Source organism: Phlebotomus papatasi, chromosome 2 (genome assembly GCF_024763615.1).
Source record: "Phlebotomus papatasi isolate M1 chromosome 2, Ppap_2.1, whole genome shotgun sequence".
In the NCBI taxonomy this organism is placed as follows: Eukaryota; Metazoa; Arthropoda; class Insecta; order Diptera; family Psychodidae; genus Phlebotomus; species Phlebotomus papatasi.
In genome coordinates, this window is record NC_077223.1 from 19,741,236 (window position 1) to 19,766,932 (window position 25,697).

The following is a 25,697-nucleotide window of genomic DNA, read 5'->3' on the forward strand; positions in this document are numbered from 1 at the left end:
TTAACATTTTTACTGATGCGGTAACAAAATTCAATTACGTCAATCTTTTTTGTTACATTGTTTACTTGTATAGTAAATTGACTAAATCGATCCAGTGCGGCAAATTTGTCCATTTATATTTAAATTTAAACTGCTATCAACACTCAGGATTTGTATTTCCCCATGTTGGTGGCCTAAGAATGATAAAAAAGCCGTGTCTTTCACTGGATTCAATTGGAAATTTCACTGAGTAATTTAATGGGGTTTTAATCCCCATGAAAATCCCAAATGAGGGAATTATGAGACCTTTGTTCACCACCCACCTATTTTTTTTTATGTTTATTCTTTTACCACTTCAAACTCCTGCCATTCACCGAGATATTTTGATGTTTTGTACACAATTTTTCTTTTGATGCTGTAAATAATTTATATTTTAAAACCATTGTTGAGTTCTTTATCATTGTTGACTTTCGTGATAAAATGGGAAATTCTCTTTTTGCGCAGTTCAAAATACACTTTTTTTCGCAAATGTGGCTTTTTCTTCGTTTTCCATTGTTGTGGTACTTCATTTCAATATAAAAAACTCACATAAAATCTATGGTGTTTTCAGAGTATACATTATACATAGAAAGAACATTATTTTGCAAAAAAAAAGTCGTCAAATACACTTTAGAGTTCAAGGATATTTTTATTGCTAGCGTTCACTTTGTTGGTGACAGTATTAGTAATATATTTACACATTTATGTGCAAAATAAAATACATAATGCCGCTCATTTAATAGAGAAGTGGCACTGTTTATTTATGAGACATGTACTTTAAACATTTATGTTAATCTAAATGCATTACGTGTGAAATATGACTTAAGTGAAATATCCCAAATAGCAATTTGGAGTAAGATTACCGTTGGATGTATGTATTCTGGATTCCAAAAACGGGTCCTATGACGGTCGTCAGAGAGTCGAATGACGGAAAGTGGGGAATAATATGACGGTAATTACGGAAGTCATTTGGCGTCATAATAACTCTGAAATTACCCGCCTACGACTAAAATATGACGCCGACTTCCAGTGTAGTAATAAAAATTCTTCCCCTCGCTGTGTATGTCTGAGGGGAAATTTCACTTGTCAAATGGCAAATAGAACTATTCAGAGCTGTGAATTCGCAAAGTAATTGATATTTTCGCGTGTTTTCTCAACAATATAATACTGTACATTGGGAGGAAAAGCTCCTTAAGTAGAGATGTGTGTTGTGATTCGAAAAAGTACAGTGCCGACAGGAATTAAATGAAAATTAGGCAATTTTTTTGCATGATAAACACACAAACATTTTTTTTGCAAAATGAAATTTTGTGATTTAGGAGTTTGCTCCAGTCTCTGAAGTGTCCTGTGATTAAAATTTTGTGTAGAAAAGACCTATTTTATGAAAATTTTAAAAGATTTTTTTGTGTTGTTGCCATCCAATGGGAAAATTTTCGACATGTCGGATGGCTCATTCAGCAATAGGCGAACGGCAAAAATCTTCGCAAATGTGTATAGTGATTTAGGGAAATATTAGAGAAATTTACATAGAACGCAGTAGAAAACGATCGAAAATGTTAAGAATTGTTGAGGAAATATTGTCTACAGTGGTAATGCAATACAAAGTTGTGAAGTGCACTTAACGTTTTCATTCAAAGTGTGTACGTCGATTTCATACCTATGCGCTAGAGAAGGACGCCAAATGCATTGTTTTTGGCGCGTCATTTTTTGTACGGAAAAATAACGTCATTTGGAGTCGCTTTTGTTACTGCATGGTAGAGTAAATTTTAGAACCGTAAAATAACGATAATATTACTAATTCAATCTTGAGTTATTCTGTGACCAAAATTCGACGCGAATATGACTAATTTTTAAGATTCCAATTAGGAGTAATTTTTTTGACCATTTATTAACCAGTCATTTTTGAGTCAGAGTAATTTTTTGCGGATTGGGATATTTCACTTATGGTGCTATTCCAATGAAAAATGAACATGTTTTTCTTAGCACTTCACTGTTCTCAATTGCTTCTACATAGTCGATTTTTCTTTATATTGGTTCCTCTCATGACTGTTTAATGGTTAGCTGAGACGCTTTACAATCTCTTTTTGGATGCGACGAGAATTGATGAAAACAGTCAAGACAGGAACCAACACAAAGTCGATAATACAGAAGCACTTGAGAACTGTTATGTACTACAAATAAATGCTCAGGAGAAAGAATTCCTGTATTCGCAAGATACTTTCTGAAACATGTTTACGAAACAAAAAATCCTAATTACTAATGACCAGCGCACAATAACTTTTGTTTGTAAACATGTTTTCAAAATTTCCCATGAGAATGAGCGAGATGACTAGATCTAGATCTCACTCACTCTCATTGAAATGTCAAAAATATGCTTACTAAACAAAACTTATTGTGCGTTGGGCATAATGCTCAACGCACAAGAACCAAGTGGTGAATAAGTGACTCTCAGACTAAACCGTGAGTGGCGATCGGCATTATTTTGCTGAGATTTCGTCAGTTAAATCAGCATTTGTCGTAACTTCGTTTTGACAAGTTTTCAGGAGACGAAATTTTCAGTTCAATATTATTTTTCTTAAAAATGAGCCCCGAATGCGATACTTTTGAGTCAAAATAATGAAAGTGGCACTAATAAACTGTAAGTTAACTTTAGAAAATCTTTATAAAATTATTTAAAAGCTGCAATATTGAGAAATATGTTAGAAGAAACACAATAATATTTTATCGTAACTTCCATCATTTATAAAGCCGTAACTTCCAATGTATGGAGATTCTGGAAGTTACGACAATTTTCAAAAATGCATTGTAATAATTTCAATGACTCAAGTGATAATAAGCGCCTTTATTTGACTAAATTAGTCAATAATACTGTTATCCCTATCCCTAAAAGCTTTTATTTCATAAGTTTTATTGAATAAATTTTGTGCGCCACGTCGCTTGTTTTGTTTTGAATTAATGACAGATGGTCAGGGATTTTTTCTCACTTTTTTCTCGCAAATATTGAATTAAAATGATTTCATGTTACACTATTCGCACTGTCTTTGGATATTTGGAAGAGTTTATAAACGTTTTATTGAGAAATATTGCAATTTTGCTGCAGATTACAAGCCACGCAAACGAGCAAAAGAAGTTACGGCAAATGCTGATTATTGAAAATTTTGTATGGAAATTTGTCGTAACTTCCTCAAAAATGGATGTTACGACAAATTCTGATAATTTTTTGTTAATTAAGGGCACTTACGATAATTTTTATTTAAAATAATTTTTATTGGGCTTACAAAAGTTTCTTTTTCTCAAGTGCGTTTAATAAACAAAATTACGCTGATTCCAAATATGTATATATCTCAAAATCGCAAAAATGAAGTTACGACAAATGCTGATTTAACTGACGATTTGTAGATCACTAGATCGGTATCGACAAAGAGATCGATAAATCGGCTCTCCAGTGAACCGTGAGCGGCACACTTATCTACTCCCTTACAAGAACTTTGTTCATTTTGAAAACAAAACAAATGTTTTAAGAATAGCGCTTAACATTTAGCACGTACATGTACTAACAAAAATTCTAGTAGGCTTCCACTATTTTTAAATGCTATAAAAATTAGAAATAATTGTTTAAAGTAAAGACTTGAAGATAAATAAGAGCTAAATATGTTTATTTTATTGAAACCTAGGCCTATGTCACTTCAAATCTTTTAGTACAAATTAAGTGAATACAAGAAAGACTAACGATGGCAAAATTATCATTAGTAAAATATTCAATAAATTATTATTAAATAATTTGTCTCAGTTAATTTGTTTAGTTTTCCTGTGCAAAATTTCCGGAGGATGACTATAAAATAATGCTTGAATATGGAATCACATATTAGCATAAATGCAAACTTGATTAAGTGAATTTCATTGAAGCTGTCAGAGTTCAATTTTAGAATCAAAATTTTACTAAACTATATATAGTAATACAATTAGTTACAATGAAAGTTTTAGGGCGTAGAAGTGAAAGTGTTTGACAGCGGTAGAAGATATTTGAGTTTTTTTTCTCATTTTAAGATATTAATAATATTTAGGGTATTTTGCAAATGTATACGTGACATGTTAAGATCTTTACATATTGGGATTAATTTTCATCAAAAAATTAAGTTCTTAATTGTGTAGAGGCCAAGATACAGACGATTACCTCCAAAAAAAGTAATTTTTTGATTTTTTTTTGACAATAATTGCTTGTCTAGAAGCCTTTAAGAAAAATCTAAGTATAAGGATTATTAAAAAAATAATTTTGCATTTTTCTTGCATTTTCTAATTACAAAGACCAAGATGATTTCTGTGGTTAGGCCTTTCGAAAATACTTTATTTGAACTTTTCCATAAAGAAATATTTGTTAATGGTGCCTTGTTTTTCTTTTAAATTTTTTTTCCCTGTTCTATCTTTTATTTGCTTCATTTATTTGAAGGTACTAAGATTTTTTTTAATTGTAGATTTTTCATAAATGTGTGTGACAAGAAATTGTAGGAGCTTTCGAAGTGAGATATAAATTATTAACTGATTGCGTTAATTGTATATGGTACATTTTAACTTAATCCGGAACTCCCTGTATAATAATATAAGATTCAATATTCTGTTAGTTATCATAAACGTCATAAACTATTCATGTTTTGCATGGCCATAAGTCCCAAAAGAGGGCGTGACCTATCTTATTTCGGGCGGAGCTTATTGAAAAAGTGTCATACTATTCTCCCGAAAAATATTGTAAATATTTTGAGTTTAAAAAATATATTTAAAAAACATTTTTAAAGTTTCTGTAAAAATAAATGTAATTAAAAAAAATCCTTGTGCCTCTTTTTGAAGCAAGTTGCGGTAAGATATTTTTGCTTAGTTAGTGTGTTTGTTCAACAGAAAATGTCTTGTGGGATCATTTTCTGTGTTGTTGATTCCTGAAATATGACAGACATCTTTTCCTGCTGTACACTCCAATGGTTCTTACAGTGTTATAGGAAAAAAAAAGAGTTGAGTTTTTTATAGCACATCTCACACAAATAAAGTTGCTAAAAATTTCTTGGATGAATAATAAAAAATAATTTGCACACAATTCAAGAAAAAATGACGGAGTGTTTTTGAAGAGATTGGAGAAAAAACCGGTTGATTAAATATTATTGAAATTGAATTGGTTAACACATTTGATATGGCGAGTGCAAATAAACGAGGAAATTGACATATTCTATTTTAATAGATTATCTATGGGGTTTTGTAAACACAGTGCTAAAAAGGTAAAAACGTCAAGGAAAATAACATTGAAAGTTGATTAGGTTTTTGCAATATACCAGAGTACCTGGTGTATTTGCAAATGGCTCAGTATTTAATGAATAGTGACTATGAAATGTATGGAATAATATTTTATAGTATTTTTTACTACGTTTTCAGTTATTAAGTTAATAATGGGAATTGTGCAGAAAATTCTTAAAAAGATAGTTTTTCAATATTTTTTTTATATGGATTTTAATTGCCACTTATTAATCAAAGTGTATGGAATGTTAATTTATCAGATTGATTGGGGGGTCTTCGATGACTAGAAGTTGATATCTCAACCCGTTTGACCTCAAGAGTCTAGACTCAAGTCTATTTTTTTTCAAATTTTATAGGAAGGGGTCAGAAGATTGGGGAGATTGGGAATAAATGGGTAATGTGTTTTTCTGGGCCATCGAGAAATGAGAAAACCTCCTCCGCGCAATCAATTAGATAGCAAGAGAGTAGTCATCTGTCTTAAATTCACTACGATCACATAAAAATGTGATATTTTAGCACCAATACCATTTTTTCTTTCGATTTATAATTAGCCACGGTAATGTCTGTGAGTTCATTGGCTCTCTCTTCGTGATGCTTTGTAAGAATTACTATAAGGAATTAAAAAAAAAGAGAGAACAAAATAAATATAGCCCATATGATACTGCAAAATGAGTCGCGATGTGCAAAAGTTGTTTACAAAATAATACAAGCAAAATGAACAAATTTTGCTATCACAAGCAAATGAGTTATTGTTATTAAATTATTATTTCATGGATCAACAGAAGAGGGTATAACACAATGTTTATTTTTCTTTTCTCCATATCTCAAGTCTCTGGCTGTAGAAGAGGAGTGTTCTCCTTTTTTTTTCTCTCTTCATATTTATTTTTAAAGTGAGAAACAGTGCTGCTGATAACAGCTATCTTTTTTTCATTTTTCTCACTGGGCTCTCATGGCTCTCATTCAAACCCAAGTACAAGCAAATAGCGTTGTCAACGGGGAAAATAAGGTGAAAATACAATAAACCATTTTATACAAGATTTATTGGCAGATTTGATATAAGTTTCTGTAGACATTGTGGAGAGAGATCAAGGGTCAAATTACCGGGGAAATGTCTGATAACACTCCATTTCACGTTTTTCTTTTTAATATGATTCAAGTAATGGAGAATCTCTGCAATTTGTTGCATTTATTTCTATACCTTTTGTGTGTCTTGTGTTTATATTTAGCGCATATTAATTGATTATAATATAAAATTTTTAATTATTTACGACGAGATAATTCAAGGTTACTGTGGTATAATTGAGTCATACAAAAGTTGATACTTTATTCAAAATTATTGTATATAAACTTGACTATAAAGTAATGCTCTTAATGGCTATAAACAACAGAAAGAGAGTATAAAACACTGTATAATAATCTGGTAGGGATTTTCAAATTGAAACAGCAAAAATATTTGATAAAAAATTAATGATCGCACTGGCTGTAACGGATAGTTAACCAGATCATCAGTAAGCCAAGACACATACCTCACAGGCTCTCCAAATAGACAGAATCACATTATAAAATCCCAATATTAAAGCTTCAGGATTTTTGACAAGAATCTTACACAATTATCAAAAAAGTTCACAATTATGAAGCATGTCTATCACATAATTCTTAATCTGAAAGAAGTGAAAAATAATGAGAAAAAACTAGGCGTAAAAATCGTACAGTTTAGCCAAGACACAAATGTCGTTCAATGTGTATATGTAGATCGAACATCTCAGTACCTATGTGATTGAAAAGTTTAGTAATTTCTAATTTGTCTGAATATTAATATGGAAAGGTAGAAAATCGAGAAAGGATATTATTTCAAAGAAGCAGTAAATATTTTAATATTTTTATTACCTACAATGATTTCTAATCTATTTAGTTCCTTTAAAAATAATTCGTGGAAATAGTGCAAAGCGCAATTCTCTAAAATATGTCTTTTTAATCGTTTGAAAGCATAAAATACGCTATCGGTTTTCTTGTTCATGGAAAAGCTGTACGAGTAAAAATCGAACAGTTTAGTCGAGACACTCATTTGACACTGGGTATGCATGCACGGTGAAAACTTTGTCAAAAAAAATGAAAAATAAACACTTTTGATTATAAAAGATACTGAAACTAAAGATTGAAGTAAATTGCTTTCTGATATCAATACAAATTTATTTCTATTAGGGTAACTGTACCAAATTTCGACATAGTTGTATGCAAGCGCCAAAGTTTGAAATATAGGGGAAGTGTCCATGTTTTGCACGATCCCAAGCTTCGTAATGACTAATTTTTTTTCTATGTCTCTCAATAAGTGTGACTAATCGCACCTATATTTTAAAAACTAGGAGAAAGTGTACTGTTTTTAAAATATATTGTGGAGTCACATTTACTCAGGAACACAGGAAAAATTTAGTCATTATCTTATCTAAGTCATTATGAAGCTTGGTAGGGCACTTTCCCCTAATATTTTTGATACAAATTGAATTTTTAGTTACTTCTTTTTAAGAAGTATATTACTTGGAACTTTGTAGATAGTTTATCGTATTGGTTTTCTCTAATATCAATCTTAATACATTTTTAAATAAATAAAAATATAGACCTAGCTTTGGGTAATATTTCGGCCACCTTGATTCTCAGTTTCTTGCCCTTTGGGAATTCTTCCAAAGTTTTTTCCACATCATCTCATTCGTCGAAGCGGCATTTTTTTGTTTTTTTGTTTTGGACTGTAAATTCTCTAGAGTATGCAAAAACTAAAAATTCATGGAAATTTAAGGATTAAGAGAAGTTGCCGAAATTACAAACAGGCCGAAATTTCATACAGTTGCTTTAAATAATTTAAAAGAACTGAAAGAAATGTCTTGCAAATTGAACACTATATGAACAAACGAATATTTTTTTTGTTAAAATTTGACTTTAATGTCACAAAACAATAAAATAATGATTGTGTTTTGTCTCTATTTATAACTCTTTCCTGCTAAGTAGATAAAATTATTAATAAAATACTTGAATATTGCTTCAAATAATTGGCCTGTACACACTTGAGACATTTATATCGATATTGAAGTAAATTACTTACTGTTTTATAAGAAAAACTCAAAAATGGAAATAAGTTTCTCATTATTAAGGAAATTTTGACAATTTTCCTTATATACTCTGAAAAAAAGTCTTATTAAACGAACAAATGGATTTTGTTCAAATTTTGTCAAAAGGATGTTATTTACCAATTTGACAAAACTTTTTCATGTTTTGTATGATGGAAAAACATCCTTTTGGCAAACTTATCTTGTTAATTTGGCAAAAGTTTTTTTCAGAGTACGTATAAACAATGTGCTTCAATATGTCAAATATTGCTGAAAACATCTTATGGCCTCTACACACTTGAAAAATTTATATCCTTATTGAAGCAAATTCCAAATTCCCTACGTTTGTGTGGGAAGAACTGTTCAATCTTATCATTCAGTCATAACCTTTCCGATTTGAGAGCTTTCTCCGGTTGAGGTTCGCAAGATTATTACTGAATGGAGTCAATATGGACATACATTTCTGTAGTGTGTAGAGGCCATAAAGACCATAACATTGAAATGAAATCTCAATATTAAAGTGAATATTGAAACAAAAATTGAAATAATTGCCTATCGCTTAATAACTTTTCTTTAATGTTGAAGTTTTATGTCAATGCAGCATATTGATACCAAATATTGAAATTAATTTGTTCATTAAATTTACTCCACTTTGTAAGTAAGTTTTCTATTGGTATTCTATTACCGTGCTATCACAATAGGATTTTTTCAATTTGTAAATTCAATTTAATTTTCAGATGAATTGTTCCTATGTCTTATTTTGCATTAAAAATCATTTGAATTGATAGATTTTCGCTTGCTTATTGATATAAACTAATACTTGGCCCAGAAAAACCTGTTTAAATATGTCAAAATTGCATAAATATGGTTATATTACAATTTTTAAAATTGCTCATTAATTTCAATTTTGTTGCAGTTAAACAAGTAGCCTTTTGAAAAAAAATGTTCTTATTAAATTTATTTACTCGTAATTAACATTATTTGTGGCGAAAATATTAGATAAGTACAGCCGTACAGCAGAGGCGTGTAAGAACTGTTGAAACCGAATAAATGTCAAATGAAGCATGTACGTCTATGGTCAAAACGCTACAATAACAAACTTATTTTGATGCTAATTCGGTTTCAACGGGTTTTGCACACCTCTGAAGTACAGTGTTTTAGTGATAAACTTGCATGAAGTAATGCTTAAGTATCGGGAGTAATTCATTAAGTTCCTCCAAAGCCCTTCGAAGAAAATTGTTATGTTAAGAAATTTCAGTCGCTGCATGAACCTTTTGCCTACAAATCTTTTTTCTGGCTTTTGGAATCCTTCTGAATAACAGATAAGTGACTTATAAGACATTTTAATTACTATCACACATTTTTCGGAGTCATTCACAGTCAAAAATTTCGCGGCACTATTTAAAATTGAGCAAATTTCTTGCAAAATGTGTCCTGACTAGAATTTTCAAGTAAATTCTAGAAATCTTAATGCTCAATTGGCTCAATTGAATTTAAAATTAAAACGTGAAAAATCCTAGTGTGATAGCACCGTTACGTTTACAAAACAAAAAACCATGGTGCGTAATTTCTTTATTATTATTTTTTCATAAACAAGATGAACTAAAAAAATAAAACAGATGGTGTAAATTTAATCTGTCAAGTTCATATTTCACTGAGGTAAATGCTATTGATAAAGAGCTCTAAATTGAAAATTCTGATATGTATCACATGTATAGTAAAAAGCTGTAAAGGCTTTTATCTTTATGATTTATTTGAGCGTGTTTGAAAGAATACAAGAAAACGTGCAAATTCTCCTACTAATCCATTTGTTTTTGTCTCTATTAATGAGTTATTCCTTTCCTAATATTTACATATTAAGAAAAAAATAGTGCTAGAGGCATCAAAAGACAGCAATAAAATGTTGTTTTATGATCTAAACTTTGCACAATGCTAATGAACGAACGTCTGTGTTCTCTTTTTTTTTTGGGGGGCAGGTGTGGCGAGATTTGGGGATTGTCTGTGAGACAGAATACTTTGGACTTCTCGTGCACAATCGCCGATCATCTTTGGCTCTGGCCACGGATGGAAGTGGTCAAGTGCCGGGAAGTCCGGTAGATGGAGAATCTCGCAATAGGCACTGGATTAACCTGAGGAATCCTCTTGGGAGGCACAGTATCGAGGGGAATTACCACAATTTGGCCCTGAGGGTGAAATTCTGGGTGCCAGTGCATATAATACTGCAGGAAAGTGTGAGGAATCTGTTTTACATGCAAGCCCGACAGGATTTGCTGGAAAATCGTCTGTTGGCGTCCGATTGGGCAAATGCTGCTCTTCTGGCGGCTCTTCTTGCCCAAGCGGATGGTGTTAAGTATTCAGATGTGTCTCAGGGATCTAGGGTACCACCTTCTTCGGCCAATCGCAGTGCAGATGGTGAAAAGAAGGAACACCGACGGGGATCTAAGAGAAAGTGCTCAGAGACCGCAGAAACGGTGTCTCAGCCCAAAAAATGTGATTCTCAGCAATCCTACGAGATCTATCAGTGTATTCGACCACAGTTCCTGGACACTCCCGTTCCTCGTGATTTCACCAAGATGATCGCCCAGGAACATGCCAAACTCACCAAATTCCCAGCCAAATCTGCCAAATACTGGCTTTTGGCGGAAATCTCGAAGCTCGAGGGATTCGGTGAGGAGATCTTTCATGTGCCAAAGAGTGAGTTTGGTACACAGACTCAGATGGATATCGCTGTGGGTCCACATGGCCTTGTGATCTATGCTGGGGGGAGCGAGAAGAAAGAGTAAGTTCAGGTGAACTGGAAATTTTCCTTAAAGCAGTTCCCTGACTTCTGTGCATCTCTTCCAGAATCCCCTACAGTGCTGTGGAGTCGGTTAAGTCCAAGGGACGGAGCTTTAGGTTGAGGTATCTCTCACACGATCACACCAGCACGGAGCTGGATCTCAAGATGCCCTGCCACAGAACTGCCCATGGGCTCTATCGTGCCATCACGGAGAAGCATGCATTTTACTCATGTGAAACGGTCGGCAGCGCCGTCCAAACACAATTTATACGAGATCTTAAGGTAAGTCTGATATTTCTATAAAAAAATGGCATTGAATAAACGAGCAGTAAAAAGTCAAATTTGGTCAGCAAAGATTCGAAATGATCAGTAAAAAATAAAAAAAGGGCAGCAAAAAGTTTAAAAGGATCAGTAAAACATTGAAAAAGAGAAGTACTTTATTAAAAGCGGTCAGTAAAAAATTAAAAGTGGTCAGCAAAAAATTGAACACGATCAGTAAAAAGTAAAAGATGATCAGTAAAAAACAAAAAGTGGTCAGTAAAAAATAAAAAGTGGTCAGTAAAAAATTTAAAATGAGCAGTAAAAATATTGAATTTGGTCAGCAAAAAATTAAAAATGAGCAGTAAAAACTAAAAAGTGGTCAGCAAAAAATTTAAAACGAGCTGTAGAAATATTCGAGATGATCAGTAAAAAGTTAAAAAGTGATCAGCAAAGAATTAAAAATGAGCAGTAAAAAGTAAAAAATGGTCAGTAAAATACAAAAAGTGTCAGCAAAAAATTAAAAAGTTGTCAGTGAAAAATAAAATATGGTCAGTAAAAAATTAAAAATGAGCAGTAAAAAATAAAATTTGATCAGTAGAAAATCAAAAGTGGTCAGTGGAAAATAAAAAGTTGTCATTAAAAAATACAAAAATTAGCAGTTAATAACAAAATTTGATCAGTCGAAAATAAAATGTTATCAATAGAAAATAAAAAGTGGTCAGTAAAAATTTTTTTACTGGTCACATTTAATTTTTTATTGTTTACTTTTAATTTTTTACTGACCAATTTTTATTTTCTACTGTCCACTTTTGATTTTCTACTGATCAAATTTTATTTTTTACTGCTCATTTTTAATTTATTACTGCCTTTTTAATTTTTTTGCTGCTCATTTTTAATTTTTTACTCACCATATTTTCCTTTTACTGATCATTTATATTTTTTTGCTGATTAATTTTTAATTTTTTACTGATCAACTCGAATATATCTACTGATCAATTCGAAGTTTTTACTGACCAAATTTAACTTACTGACAAAATTGAAAATTTTTGCTGATTATTTCGAATTATTTGCTGATCAAATTTGATTTTCTGCTGACCACTTTTGAATTTTACTGACCATTTGTTTTTTGCAAAAAAAAATTAGGGTAAATTAAGCGAATTCGAAACCTGCTCCAAATGGAAATTTTTCGCTACTCCAAATGGAAACGTCACTGTTTTCATCATAAATACAGTACTGAATTATAAAAAATTATAAATAAAGTTAAAATCCATTCATATTCACAAATTTTAATTTGCTAATTTCTCAGAAAAATTAAAAGTGTACCTTTTCACCATTTAATTTTTCATCGATCGATCGAGTTTTCCAATAAAAAACACAATGAAGTGACTGTTGTTTATTCGTTTTGTTTAACATTAATGTTATATTTCTGGCTAATTTTAGTTAAATTAAGTGCTAATCTTTATTGTTAACGGTACGTGAAGTTTTCAAATGAAATAATTACCTATTTCGTGAACAAAAAGGCTTTTTCTGAAGTGTCTGCAAATGCTTTAATAGGAAACCCCGGAAATATGATTTTTTTTTGGAGAGATTTTCTTATTGTTTCATATGGGAAAGGAGAAAAGACCAGGAATAAGAACAAATCCTGCACTCAAGAGCAACTCAATAAAGTTTTCGAAGCCTTTCGTCGCGGTTTCACTTACACTATTTGTATCCAATTAGAAAATTTCCCTTGTCTGCATTTGGATTAATATGAATCCAACGAATAAACAACAATCACCTCATTGTGTTTTTCATTGGAAGATGTGGTAGATCGATGAAAAATTCGATGGTGAAAAGGTACACTTTTAATTTTTCTGAGAAATTAACAAAGTAAAATTTGTGAATATGAATAGATTTTTGCTTTATTTGGAGCAAAATTAACTAAATAATGAAACTGTCGTATAGAAAATATATAAATATAATGATTTAGTACTATATTTATCATGAAAGCAATGACGTTTCCATTTGGAGTAGCGAAAAATTTCCATTTGGAGCAGGTTTTGAATTAGCTTAATTTAACCTAATTGTCCCAATTCGGTTAAAATTGGCCAAATTTGAGGTAAATGGCCTCAATGAGACTATTCACACCGAAGATTAAGGTGGAATTGTCCCAGAGTCATACTTTTGGACAATTAAATCTCAATCCAATCCTGCGCTGTAAATGTTCTTAATGAAACATTGGCATTTATAATATTTTAGACAAAAAGAACGTGTGTATTTTTTTTTAAATTCTAAACACAACCTAACCTAGAAAGCATAAAAAATTCCGGGCATTTAAAATGTTCTTAAAGTTTTTATTTAGACTAGATCTAGATTTTTTTTAATTAGAGAGGATTGAACGATTGAAGCTGGAAATTTACAGCTTTCAAAAAACCTTCCTTTTTGAGGTTAGGACATACATAACCTGAAATACTCTATTAAAATCTGAAAAGCTCTGCCAAGTAAAAGGCACCCATTGAGCTCTAAAGGAGCCAGTCAGAAAGTTTTAGGCCATTAATAATGGCAAATAATCTGTCATAAATAAGTGTGAGGTTAGAATAATTCCGCCATTATGAATAAATTTAATTTTAATTGGATGATTGCAAGGTTTTCTAATTTTCTGCAGGGACCGATCCATAGACTAGATCTAGATTTTTAATTAGAGAAGATTGAACGATTGAAGCTGATGGAAATTTGCAGCTTTCAAGAAACCTTCCTTTTTTAGGTTAAGATGAACATAACCTCAAATACTCTGTTAAAATCTGAAAAGCTCTTTGCAAATAAAAGAGTCAGATCCATTGAGCTCTAAAGGAGCCAGTTAGAAAGTTTTAAGCCATTAATAATGGCAAAGAATGTAGCATAATTAAATGTGAGGTTAGAATAATTCGGCCATTATGAATAAATTCAATTTTAATTGGGTGATTGGATGGTTTTCTGATTTTTTTTGCAAGAAACGATCTAGATTAGAACTAGATTTTTTTTAATTAGAGAAGATTGAACGATTGAAGCTGGAAATTTGCGGCTTTCAAAAAACCTTCCTTTTTGAGGTTAGGACGTACATAACCTCAAATACTCTGTTAAAATCTGAAAAGCTCTTTGCTAAATAAAAGAGTCAGATCCATTGAGCTCTAAAGTGGTCAGTCAGAAGGTTTTAAGCCATTAATAATGGCAAGTAATCTGTCTTAAATAAATGTGAGGTTAGAATAATTCGGCCATTATGAATAAATTCAATTTTAATTGGGTGATTGGATGGTTTTCTGATTTTTTTGCAAGAAACGATCTAGATTAGAACTAGATTTTTTTTTAATTAGAGAAGATTGAACGATTGAAGCTGGAAATTTGCAGCTTTCAAAAAACCTTCCTTTTTGAGGTTAGGACCTACATAACCTCAAATACTCTGTTAAAACCTGAAGAGCTCTTTGCCAAATAAAACAGTCAATCCATTGAGCTCTAAAGTGGCCAGTTAGAAAGTTTTTTGGCAAAAATAATTGCAAAAATCTGGCCTAACTAAATGTGAGGTTAGAATAATTCCGCCATTTTGATTACATTCAATTTTAATTGGATGTTTGGATGGTTTTCTGATTTTTTTCAGGGAACGATCTAGATTAGAACTAGATTTTTTTTTTAAATTAGAGAATATTGAAAGATTGAAGCTGGAAATTTACAGATTTCAAAAAACCTTCCTTTTTGAGGTTAGGACGTACATAACCTCAAAAACTCTGTTAAAATCTGAAGAGCTCTTTGCTAAATAAAAGAGTCAGATCCATTGAGCTCTAAAGTGGTCAATTAGAAAGCTTTTAGGCAAAAATAATTGCAAAAATCTGGCCTAACTAAATGTGAGGTTAGAATAATTCCGCCATTTTGATAGCATTAAATTTTAATTGGATTATTGGATGGTTTTCTGATTTTTTGCAGGGAACGATTGTGTCAATGTTCAATGAGGACACAGAATTGGGCAAGAGATACGTGTTTGACATTCAAAGGACGTGCCGGGAGGTTTATGATAATGCTCGGCGAGTGCTTCATGCCCAGGGAATAGATATTAAGTGTCCGGATGAGGACAGTGAAAGTCAACAGGATGACTTGGAGAGTCGATTGAAGGCGGTGGCAACAGATGTCAATGCTGTGCTGGCTGAGCAGGAAGCTCGAAGGGGTCAGATGGAAAAGATGGTGTCCGATCGCATTTCAGAGGCTTTTACCTGTCGTGTGTGCATGGACAAGTCCATTGACACGATGTTTGCACCTTGTGGGCATGTTGCCTGTTGCAGGGCATGTGCAGAAATGTGAGTTCAAAAATCTCTCTGGACTCAGTTGAATTTATCTCAAATTTAAATTGTTTTTTTCTTTTGCTTTTTTTCCAGGTGCGACGGATGCCCTCTTTGTCGTTCCACCATCGACAGGATCAATAGAATTTTTCTACCGACAGAACTCAGGCCAAATGAATAATTGACGCGTTGTGAGAAAACCAATAATTACGCCATACTTACGTATAATTTAAAAAAAAATCCAATGACGAAGATGAATTAGCAAGAAAAAAAAGCAAAATTCATCGATTTATTTGCTGTATTTGGACAAAGTGGAAGAGGAAGAAATTGATTGAAGGAGAAAATGTGATGATTAGGTAGACATGAAAGATATTTATTTGTAGACAACGTGATTCTTTTAGTGCTTCACTTTTTTTTTTGAAATTCTTGCTAACACTTCACTGAATTTGCTGACTTTTATTTTTAAAAAAGAAAATGAAGTTTTTCTTAAAATCAATGCAATTTTTATAATAATACCTTTTACAGTATTGCAATGTCAATGCATTATGAGTTTTTTGTTGACCGAGAAGAGAAAAAAATGTGAAATAAATTTATTTACATAAAAGAATTTCTAGTTTTTTGGAGAGATTTGGTTCTGCTCAAAGATTTGTGGTGAATTTTTCTTGTGGAATTCGGTTTTATTTGATCTTAGAGCAATGAATTTGAGAATATTTCTTTAATTATAGTTCTTTTTGTTCTTTTGGAAGTTTTGAAGCGTTCAACATAATGTTGGTCTAAAATAGCTTCTTAGCTTAATAAGAGTACATTAAACGAGTGAAAATCTCTTATACTTAAGCTAAGAAAATAGATACCAATGATAGGTAATGCATGCAGAACATAGCCCTTAAAACTCCTAAAATATGGCTCTAATTTATTTTTAACAACATAATCACAAAATTTATTTATTTTGGAGAAATATAGAACGATTTGGGAAACATTCCGGGAAATTGGCTTCATTTTATTATTTGCCCAATAGCTTTAACCCTTTAAGGACGAGAAGCTTTCCGCTGAGCGAAATTTAATGAAATCAAATTTCCCTTGATATTTTAGCCTAAATAAGAGAATTATTGTTAAAAAAAATTTTCCCATCCCTAGGAGTCCTGGAAAACTGTGGGTCATATATGACCCAATCGTCCTTAAAGGTAAAAGAGCACAAAATTTTCCAGACGACTAGTTTAGTCGTTTGCTCTGTTATTTTTGAAGGATAAATAACTTAAATATATTTGTAATAATAAAAAAAATATTTAGAGTACAAGTAAAAATTAAAACGATCAAAAATTAATTTTAAAAAATCTCATTCAATTTTTGGTACTCAAAGAATCTTGAGGACTGGTACACAAAAACAATAATTTTTCTGAAAAAATGTATTATTGTTTACTTCATTTTCAATTTTTATGATATTCATCTAAACAAATTTCGCATACTGGTAAGGTAACACAGAGATAAATGTCGCATGCCTCACAAATACAATTGGTCTTATAATCCTTTTTTTCTGATAGCACCATGTGCACCTCAGTTTCCTTCGAAACATGTTTGATGGTAATGGGTAGGTCGGGTAGGTGCAATGTTGTTTTGTCTCTGGGACTTTCAGACGTACAGTTGCACATTTCTGTGGATCTGGGAGTTCTTCCGCAGTTGATGCGTTCTCGATGAAGACTTCAAAGTCCATTTCATCCACGTCTTGTTCCAAATATATTATGTCGCTTTCGTTCATGACAAGATTGTCGGCATCATCGCTATCTTCCGGCCATAATACTTATGTGGATGATTTCGGGTTCATTGATCATGAAACTTTTTTTTTCATTTTTTAAGTAATCTACAAGAGTAAAAAGTTATGAATTTACAACATATACGCAGAAGTGTCTTATAAATTATCAAAATATTACCATCTTCAGTCAGTATTGCACTGGGAAATCTCAGCTAATTGATCACACAATATTACACGAATAATTAAGTATTTTGCGCACACATAAACAAACACATGAAACAGTCTAGCCTCAAATCTTCGAAAATCCACTAGTGACAGATTCGGTGTTTTTTTTACCTTTAGGGACGATTGGGTCATATATGACCCATGAAAATTATAAAGCTTTCCTGAAAATACCAATAAACTATAATTTGTTGAGAAATATTATGTATATTATAGTTTCTAGTCCCAAGAGGTTTTTGCTTAAAAAAAATTAGAAATATTAAAAATATTAAAATTGAAGCACCAATATTGTGGAAGATGCAAATTAGTGAAGTCGTACTGTACGATCCTGCTTTTGACTATTTATTTTTGTCTGGATGGAGCAGAGCAATATGGCATATTTGGCAGTATTGTTAGTAAAAAATGGTGAGTAATGGCGCTATAACACTTTCTTAATTGAGTAAAAATCAATCGATTGAAATTTCACCTCTTTTTCAAATTGAAATCAGATATAATTATTGTCGCTTTCTATAATATAAAAATTGAAATTTGAATTTTTACACACCTTTATGCCTCTAGCATACTTTTTAGCTCGGTATAATTTCATGAAATCTAAATTCACGTCCCTGTCTTTCTCCAAAGGTTTGTATAAGTCTATCCCATTCTTTCGGTCTCAAAATTAGATTGAACTAAATTGAAATTGTTATGATGTTCAAATGAAGAAGAAGAGTGCGAAAGAATGAGACAGACATATGCAAAGCGTATGAGAAAAAAAAGAATACGAATTTCGCCTTCATGAAATTTTCCTGTTCTAAAAGGTGTACGGGACCGCTGCCATTAAGATCAGGAAAATTTCATGTAACCGAAATACACATATCTTTATTTAACCCTTTAAGGATGATTGGAACACCGGTGTCCCATAAAGAAAATAATTTTTCCTGACTACCTAAAGTTATTTTTTTCTTTTGTCTGTACATAATAGTAAAGTAGAACGTTGAAGGAATCTAGAATATTTTTTGCAAGTCTCTAGCTATTTGTTATGTAGTAAATATTGAAGCTCAAATATGGCGAATTTTTAAATTTTCAAATTCATAATTGATTTTATTTATTTTTTATACTTCTAATATTTTTTAAGCAAAACCCTTTTGGTAATAAAAACTACGATACTCATACGTAATATTTTTTATTAAAACGAAAAATATTATTCATTGGAATTGTCAGAAAAATTACTTAAATTTTTGGGCTATTTTCGTTCCTATCGTTCATAAAGGCGCAAAATACACCGAATCAGACTTTGTTGGACTTTCCAAAGTTAGAAGTAAGACTTATCATTGATTATGTTTCTCAGTTTAAGTTTTATTGTTGATTTTCAGTCCGTAAAAAGTGTCTCGTCGTTAAAGGGTTAACAAACGTTTTGAACCTGTCTCTCGAGCTTTTTCGCAGTCTTCTTCTTTTGAACATCACATAATAAAAAAGAGATTTTGATTTCATGAATTTTTTCCGAAAACGTGTGCCGGAGACTCAAATCGTCAGTTGGATCAGCAATTGTCGTAATTTCTTCATCATCTCATCAGCAGTTCTTGTATAGTATGTGTATTTCGTGTATTTCTATATTGTTAAAAGAAATGCTGATGAGGTGATGAGGAAAATACGACAATTGCTGATCTACACTCAGTCCCGGCATTAAGTACTTCGGGATTATGCACCTGATGGGATTATGCACATACAATAATGAAAGTTTGCCTACCATTAGGAGTCAATTTATGAAATCATTTTTGAAATACGCCTGAATGTATACTATTCTGTGACGCGGGAAATTTGAAAACATTTTGCTGCTTTTTCAGAATAAAATTTTAATTTCTTTTATGAAGGTAAAATTTTTAAATATTCTAACCATTTATTGAAGAACTCGGGCCAAAAAGTTCTGTTTGTTAATGCGGTTAATGCATTTCTATTAAACAGTTGAATCTTTTTGTTTGAACTACACTATCCAAAACATTAAATTACACCCTTTGTAAGTTTAAATAAACCTGAGGGCCAATTTTTGAAACTCTCACTCGCACCCGCGAGCTCTTTAGTGGCCGAGAGAAATTGACTCGCACACCCCGGAAATTCTTCAGTACGTGCAACGAGTACTTTATGTTATAAAGAAGTCGTTACAGAAGGATTTGAATCTACGGGGTGTGGGAGTGGATTTCTCTCGGCCACTAAAGAGCTCGCGGGTGCGAGTGAGAGTTTCAAAAATTGGCCCTCTGGTTTGGACCGGGAAAACGCTGTAATATCCAGTTCTATTGACTGAAATTTCATATAAACCTAAGAACAGTTTTAAACAAGATTTGAGAAAATACATGGGTTAAAAAATTTATAATTTGAGGATCAGTCAAAAATGAGCTTTCTGGACAAAAATGCAAAAGTAGTCCCACATTCTAAAACTGATCTAATCTTTTAATAATCATTTAATATAAGCTAAATACTGTTAGTAAATATTACTAAGAGTCAGAAAAACTAAAAATAATGATGAGGGAATATTTTTGGTACGGATTGTGGTCGGTTTCCTGTGTGATCTGTTCTGAAAGGTTCTTCTTTGAATATCAAAATTTCCAGCCCAAATTCTACTTTTTCAAATATTTTTTATTATTTTTCAAATTACTTTTTATTATTGTTGCAATTTCATTCGGGCTTCGCGATGCAAAAAGTGGATTTCTCGGGTTTCGGGAAGCGTTTCTCGGACAATTGACGAGGGTTTCTTAATATGAGTTACCCCTTGGATATCCTTTTCAATTCTGAAGAGAGGAAACTTACAAATTTACTGTCTTTTAAAACATTTTTTAGATCAGAATAATTTCATAAAATCAAAATTCACTTCTTCAAAAGTTTAATACATGTCTATCGCACTTTTTGTCAGTCAAAAAGGCTGAAAGAGTGGGATATAGGCACCATAGGCACATAGCAGATGCAAAACGTTAGAGAAAAAAAGATGTGAATTTCGATTTCGTGAAATTTTCCTGATTTTCAATTCTGTTTTAAAAAAGATAAAGGCATTATCTTTTTGCATATCACAAACTCAAATCACAATTTTTATATTTTAAATTAAATATTTATGCCTTCACACCACCTTTTAGCTCGGTATAATTTCATGAAGTCAAAATTCATGCTCCTTTATTTCTCAAAAGATTTTCATAAGTCTATCGCATTCTTTCGGCCTTAAAATTGGACTGAACTATAAATTTAATTTGGTGTGACGTTCAAAAAAAGAAGAAGAGTGTGAAAGAGTGAGCTAGACATATGCAAGGCTTTCAAGAAAGAAAAGGATGTGAATTTTGACTTTATGAAATTTTCCTGATCTAAAAGGTGTGTCGGAGCCATTAAAAATTTTTTTTAGTCTCAAAACTAAAGTGAATTAAAAAAAGACTTAAATTATAATTTTAACAATCCTATTTGAGTTTTTTGAGAAGTCTTTGACGCAATGTAATTAAATTGTCATTAAAGATCTCTAATAGAGCATGTAAATCACATTTTAATCTCAAATAAATTTAAAATTAATTACTTATATATAGATTTTTGAATGAAAAACATGAACAATAAAGGAAACTTTCATTTCCAATTGATCAATATTTTATTTATCTTACCAGAATAGAATAGCATTTGGAGCATTTGGAGTATTTCTTATTTCTTAAATTATTGAATTTTATTCAAATTTTTAGAGGCTTTTCCAAGCACGGAGACATCGGAAAATTCTTAAAAATTTTCCCCCCATAGAATTTCTCTGTACTAAAAATCTCCCAACGGTTGCTTTTTTTGAATTGTCGAAATGTCATTTTTAGTACAGTCGACACGCGATGAAAAAAAAACAGTGAGGGGAAATGGCAGCGGCCATTTTGGAAATGGCGTTTGGAGCACTTTGAAGTGTCGAAAAAGTGAGTGTAGATTTTTTTAGACACATTTTTCCACGGAAAAACCCATGAAAATAGGGAAGTTTTTGCTGTAAATACATCATAAAAGTGTTGTGCATGGTGGTATGATTGATTTGGTGATATTGTGATAGATGTAGGGGTTGTTTTTCCTGGTGTTTTTGTTATGTAAAAAAGAGAGGTTTTTCTCTTTTGGCTGTCGAAATCCGTGCAGATGGAGACGCAGGGAATGGAATGGCACATTTTCATGGTGAAAATTTCGTGAAATTGGGCTAAAAGTGACGCCAAGTGCTAAGAAAAAGTGCAAAAAATTAATTGTGTGGAAGAAAACGTGACTGGGGTGAGGCAGAAGTACCTACTGGATTGTTTTATTTTTTTCTGAGGTGGCTCTCTGGGAGTTGTGTGAAAATTGCAGTGACAATTTTGATTGCACAGTGCAGTAGGCTCCTTGGACAATTTTTACACTGTGTTCCAGAGACCCTGATTCCTGGGTATCCAGGCTGATTACTTCATCTTGGGACAAGTAGCTGTGGGCAAAATGGATGTATGCACCCACTTTCCGGCCATCAGCGCCCCCAGAAATCATCAATGAACAGCTCTATGTGATTTTTCGCATTGTTCACACAACAAAATAAAAATGTAAGTGCCTACTTTGCTACCCTAAGCCCCCAAAAATTGGGGCGCAGCCTTTGGCCTCAATTTAGGGTCAAGTTCCGAATGTACTCGATGGTGATGCCACTGAGCAAATTGCACAAACAGGGTGCTTGTTTTTTTTCGGGCTTATTTTTTTCTTTCGGGGAGCATCTTATGTGTGTATGTGTGAGTCAAAAATGGTGGGCCCCCATTCAGTTTTCGCAAAAAACCTGAAACACGACTCTCCATGCCTTTGTTGTGGAGGAAAAAGTTCTCGCTCTTCTTGCAAATTTGGCGACTTGTGGCGAGTATTGAAGTCCATTGTTTCAGTGGCTTCCACAAACTCCCGAAGCGTCACCATCTGCTCCACTTTTCTCCTCATTCTTCGCACCACGTTCGTCTGTCTTTTCTGCCCAATTTGGGGAGCTTTCTTGCCTCAAATCTCGCACACACACAGAAAATCCCATTGTAAAACAGCTGAGACAAGGCCTAGGAGAAAAAAAACTAACCTCCTTCACATGGCAAGGAAAAATCCTGACCTAGATTTAACACTCTCCATCCTCTATCAAAATCTTCCCTCCATCCTCCCCCACCCCCCAATCTTGGCCAAAGAGACGCCTTCAGATTTAATTGATTGCAGGACAATCACAGAGATCCCAACAAGATGCATCTCGCAGGAAATGTAGTTTTGGGTATGGAGAATGTGGCAATTTCTCTATTGAATTGAACGATTCGGCGCATAGATGGAGGAACTCTCTTTTTTGTGCTCTTTGGCATTCCATTTCCTCCCAAAATGCATCCAGACTTGCTATTCTTGCATCTCTCTGTCTCTCTGCTGCAAAGCCACCATTTCCGCTTCCACCCACGACGGAGATGACACAGTAATGTCCTTACTTGCTGAATACCTATCCCTTGATTGATATGGAATTGTACAGAAAAATGGGTGTTCAAAGCTCTGCAGCTTTGCAGAATGCTTGAATTTGTAAATTTGACTCTATGCTACTAAAATTAATTTTCTTGATGAATTATGTTGCAAAGTAAATATTATCATAAATCGTTTTAAACCCGATTGAAACTAAAAGGTTATTATTAATCGTATCGGGATTTTTTTATACAACGTAAACATGCAATGTACTGGACATGCAATCTATCCGCCTAAGGCCGGCTTCAGACCTAAGGTTTAGCCCAGTTTCCGATGATTTCGAAATTCAAAATTGTAATAAATTTTATTGCTTTTCCAAAATTTAATAGATAATTTTCCAAGAAATCTTAATTGATAAGAAATTAGAGCAGTTAAGGCATATTCAGACCTAAGGCTAAGCCTTATACAGGCTTCAGACCCAAGGCTTAACCATATGGCTTAACTTCTCTATTTTTTTCTTAATCAATATTTTTTGGAAAATTGTCACTTAAGATTGGTCAACATTTGCAAGTAATCTGGTAGTAATTTGCAAGTAATTTGGTTTCAAATTTGACACTTGGATCGCACTAGTCCATGTATTTTTTTAAAATTATCAACGATTTTTAGTATTGAAATTGCTCGACGGCTTCCACTTTCTTTGCGATTGTGGTACTTGTCCTTGCTCTCTTCATTCTGGATCACAATTATCACAACTACTTAATAAAGTTTGCCAAAAATATTAAAATAATTATGCATGTCGCATACTAAAAAACATAACCTAACCTAAAATCAGTGTTTTGAAATCAACGGTCGATAAATTGTGGACTATAGAGCGATGGCCTATAGCGAGACTCTACTGTATTTTGAATTTTGAGACCATTGGGAGCTGGGCTAAACCTTAGGTCTGAAGCCGGCCTTGGGTCTGAAGCTCGTATAAGACTCTATGGTCTGGCTTTAGCCACTGAAAGTCCCGAACCAAAAGTTGAATGTCCTCAAATCTTCCTAAAAAATTGCGTAGAAGTAAAAAAACGATTTTCAGACTAGAAACAGTTCAGACCGAATCATATTTGGTCAAGATTCAAAGACCTTTCAAATTACAGTGGGACCTCGATAGAGTCAACTCCCGATAGAGTCAATCTCCAATAGAGTCAACAGCTATTTTTTTACTCTACGGACTCCGATAGAGTCAACTTGGACCCAAATTGACTCAGATAGAGTCAACTTTTTCATTATTAATGAGCTAATAATATTGTATGACTTTTTCGAAAGTAAAATCAGTGTTTTGGTGTATCAATGTAACGTTTTTAACACAAGAAAAACAATATTAAGATAAAATTCGTATATTAAACTGTGTAATCAATTTTCGACAAAATAATTTTATTTTCGTTATTTTAATCGTTTTGGTCGATTGAAAGTTCTCTTGTCTTTTCTCTCTTGTCTTAAGATTTTTTGAGTAAGCCCTATGATCCCGTATGACGTGTTTTCCTGTAATCACAAAAAAGAACGATTTTGGTGGTGAAAGGGAGGAGTAGAGAGGAAATGAGGGTCATAATAATAATTCCCAAGTTGACTTATTAGGGGGTCATCTGAAGACTCCGAGTAGATATCTCTAATCATTTAGCGCCCATTTTTCAGAACAAGAAAATGAAAAAAAAAATTTTTATTGCTCTTTTTGTGAAGTTTACAGCCATAGTTATGTTATAAGGAAAAGAACAACTATCAATCTCTTCTTTCAGACAATAAAAGTTTTAAATAAATTCTAATTAATTAATAACGTTAATTGCATTAGAATTTTTAACAATTAAATATCTACCGGAGCTCTTCTAAAAAAAAGTGAAAAAAAAGAAATCTTTAAGGCATCATTTCCTTATCTTAACATTGTGGATGGATGGACCTCAATATTATCACATGGATAGTAATTTTCATTTAACTCTTTCCGGACCGCAGCATATGCTGCAAGCCAATTTAACAATTTTTAATCAAAAATATCTAAGCTCAAGAATTAATTGAGGTCCTACAAAAAATATCTCACATTTGGACATCCTTATAGTTTGTAATCATCCACAAGAATCGGATTTTTATCAGTTCTGAATAATTAAAAAACATTGTTTTTCATAGAAAATGCATATGCTTCTTTGGGTACTACAGTCCCAAAAGAGACGAAAGAGTTAAGATACTTACTAATAGTAAAAACATTCTCTAAAATTATTCCCTAATCCCCAACTTTTGCCCAAACATACGACTTTTTGGACCAGAGAGTGTAGAATTTATGGGTTTAGTAAATGAAATATTCTACTATCGTGTTAAATGTATCAATTATCTAGTACAAACATAAAATAATACCCCTTTATATCAAAATTTTAGATTTCAATTAATTTTTTCGGACTTTGATAGAGTCACCGAATCCAATGGAGTCAACAGGCCTGGAAATAATTAGTTGACTCGGTTGACTCTATCGAGGTCCCACTGTAATTCATACTTTTACCAATCGGTTAAAAAATGAACCCTTCATGGTTTTTTTTATCCTGCGTACTTAAAAAAGAAAAAGAATCAATGAAATGAAGTGTACAATTTAAAATTCAACTTAC

At 32.5% G+C, this 25,697-nt stretch overlaps 2 protein-coding genes across 8 annotated transcripts in view; both read left to right on the forward strand.

The window, feature by feature from the left end:
* Positions 1–16,320, forward strand: part of LOC129802983 (E3 ubiquitin-protein ligase MYLIP) — a 30,642-nt gene extending 14,322 nt beyond the window's left edge. Inside the window, exons 2-5 of the mRNA XM_055849251.1 lie at positions 10,370–11,172; positions 11,238–11,454; positions 15,367–15,734; positions 15,813–16,320. Coding sequence (XP_055705226.1) covers positions 10,370–11,172; positions 11,238–11,454; positions 15,367–15,734; positions 15,813–15,897 — 1,473 coding nt within the window. The 3' untranslated portion in view covers positions 15,898–16,320. The remainder of the gene's footprint in view (positions 1–10,369; positions 11,173–11,237; positions 11,455–15,366; positions 15,735–15,812) is intronic.
* A 5,224-nt stretch (positions 16,321–21,544) lies between these two features.
* The window catches only part of LOC129802985 (uncharacterized), a 101,357-nt gene continuing 97,204 nt past the window's right edge, over positions 21,545–25,697 (forward strand). For 6 of the 7 annotated variants that reach the window (XM_055849259.1, XM_055849256.1, XM_055849257.1 and 3 more), the window contains exon 1: positions 21,553–22,214. The gene's annotated coding sequence lies outside the window, so the exon portion shown is untranslated. Of the gene's footprint in view, positions 22,215–25,697 lie in introns of all 7 variants that reach the window. The other variant, XM_055849253.1, reaches the window with a different exon arrangement.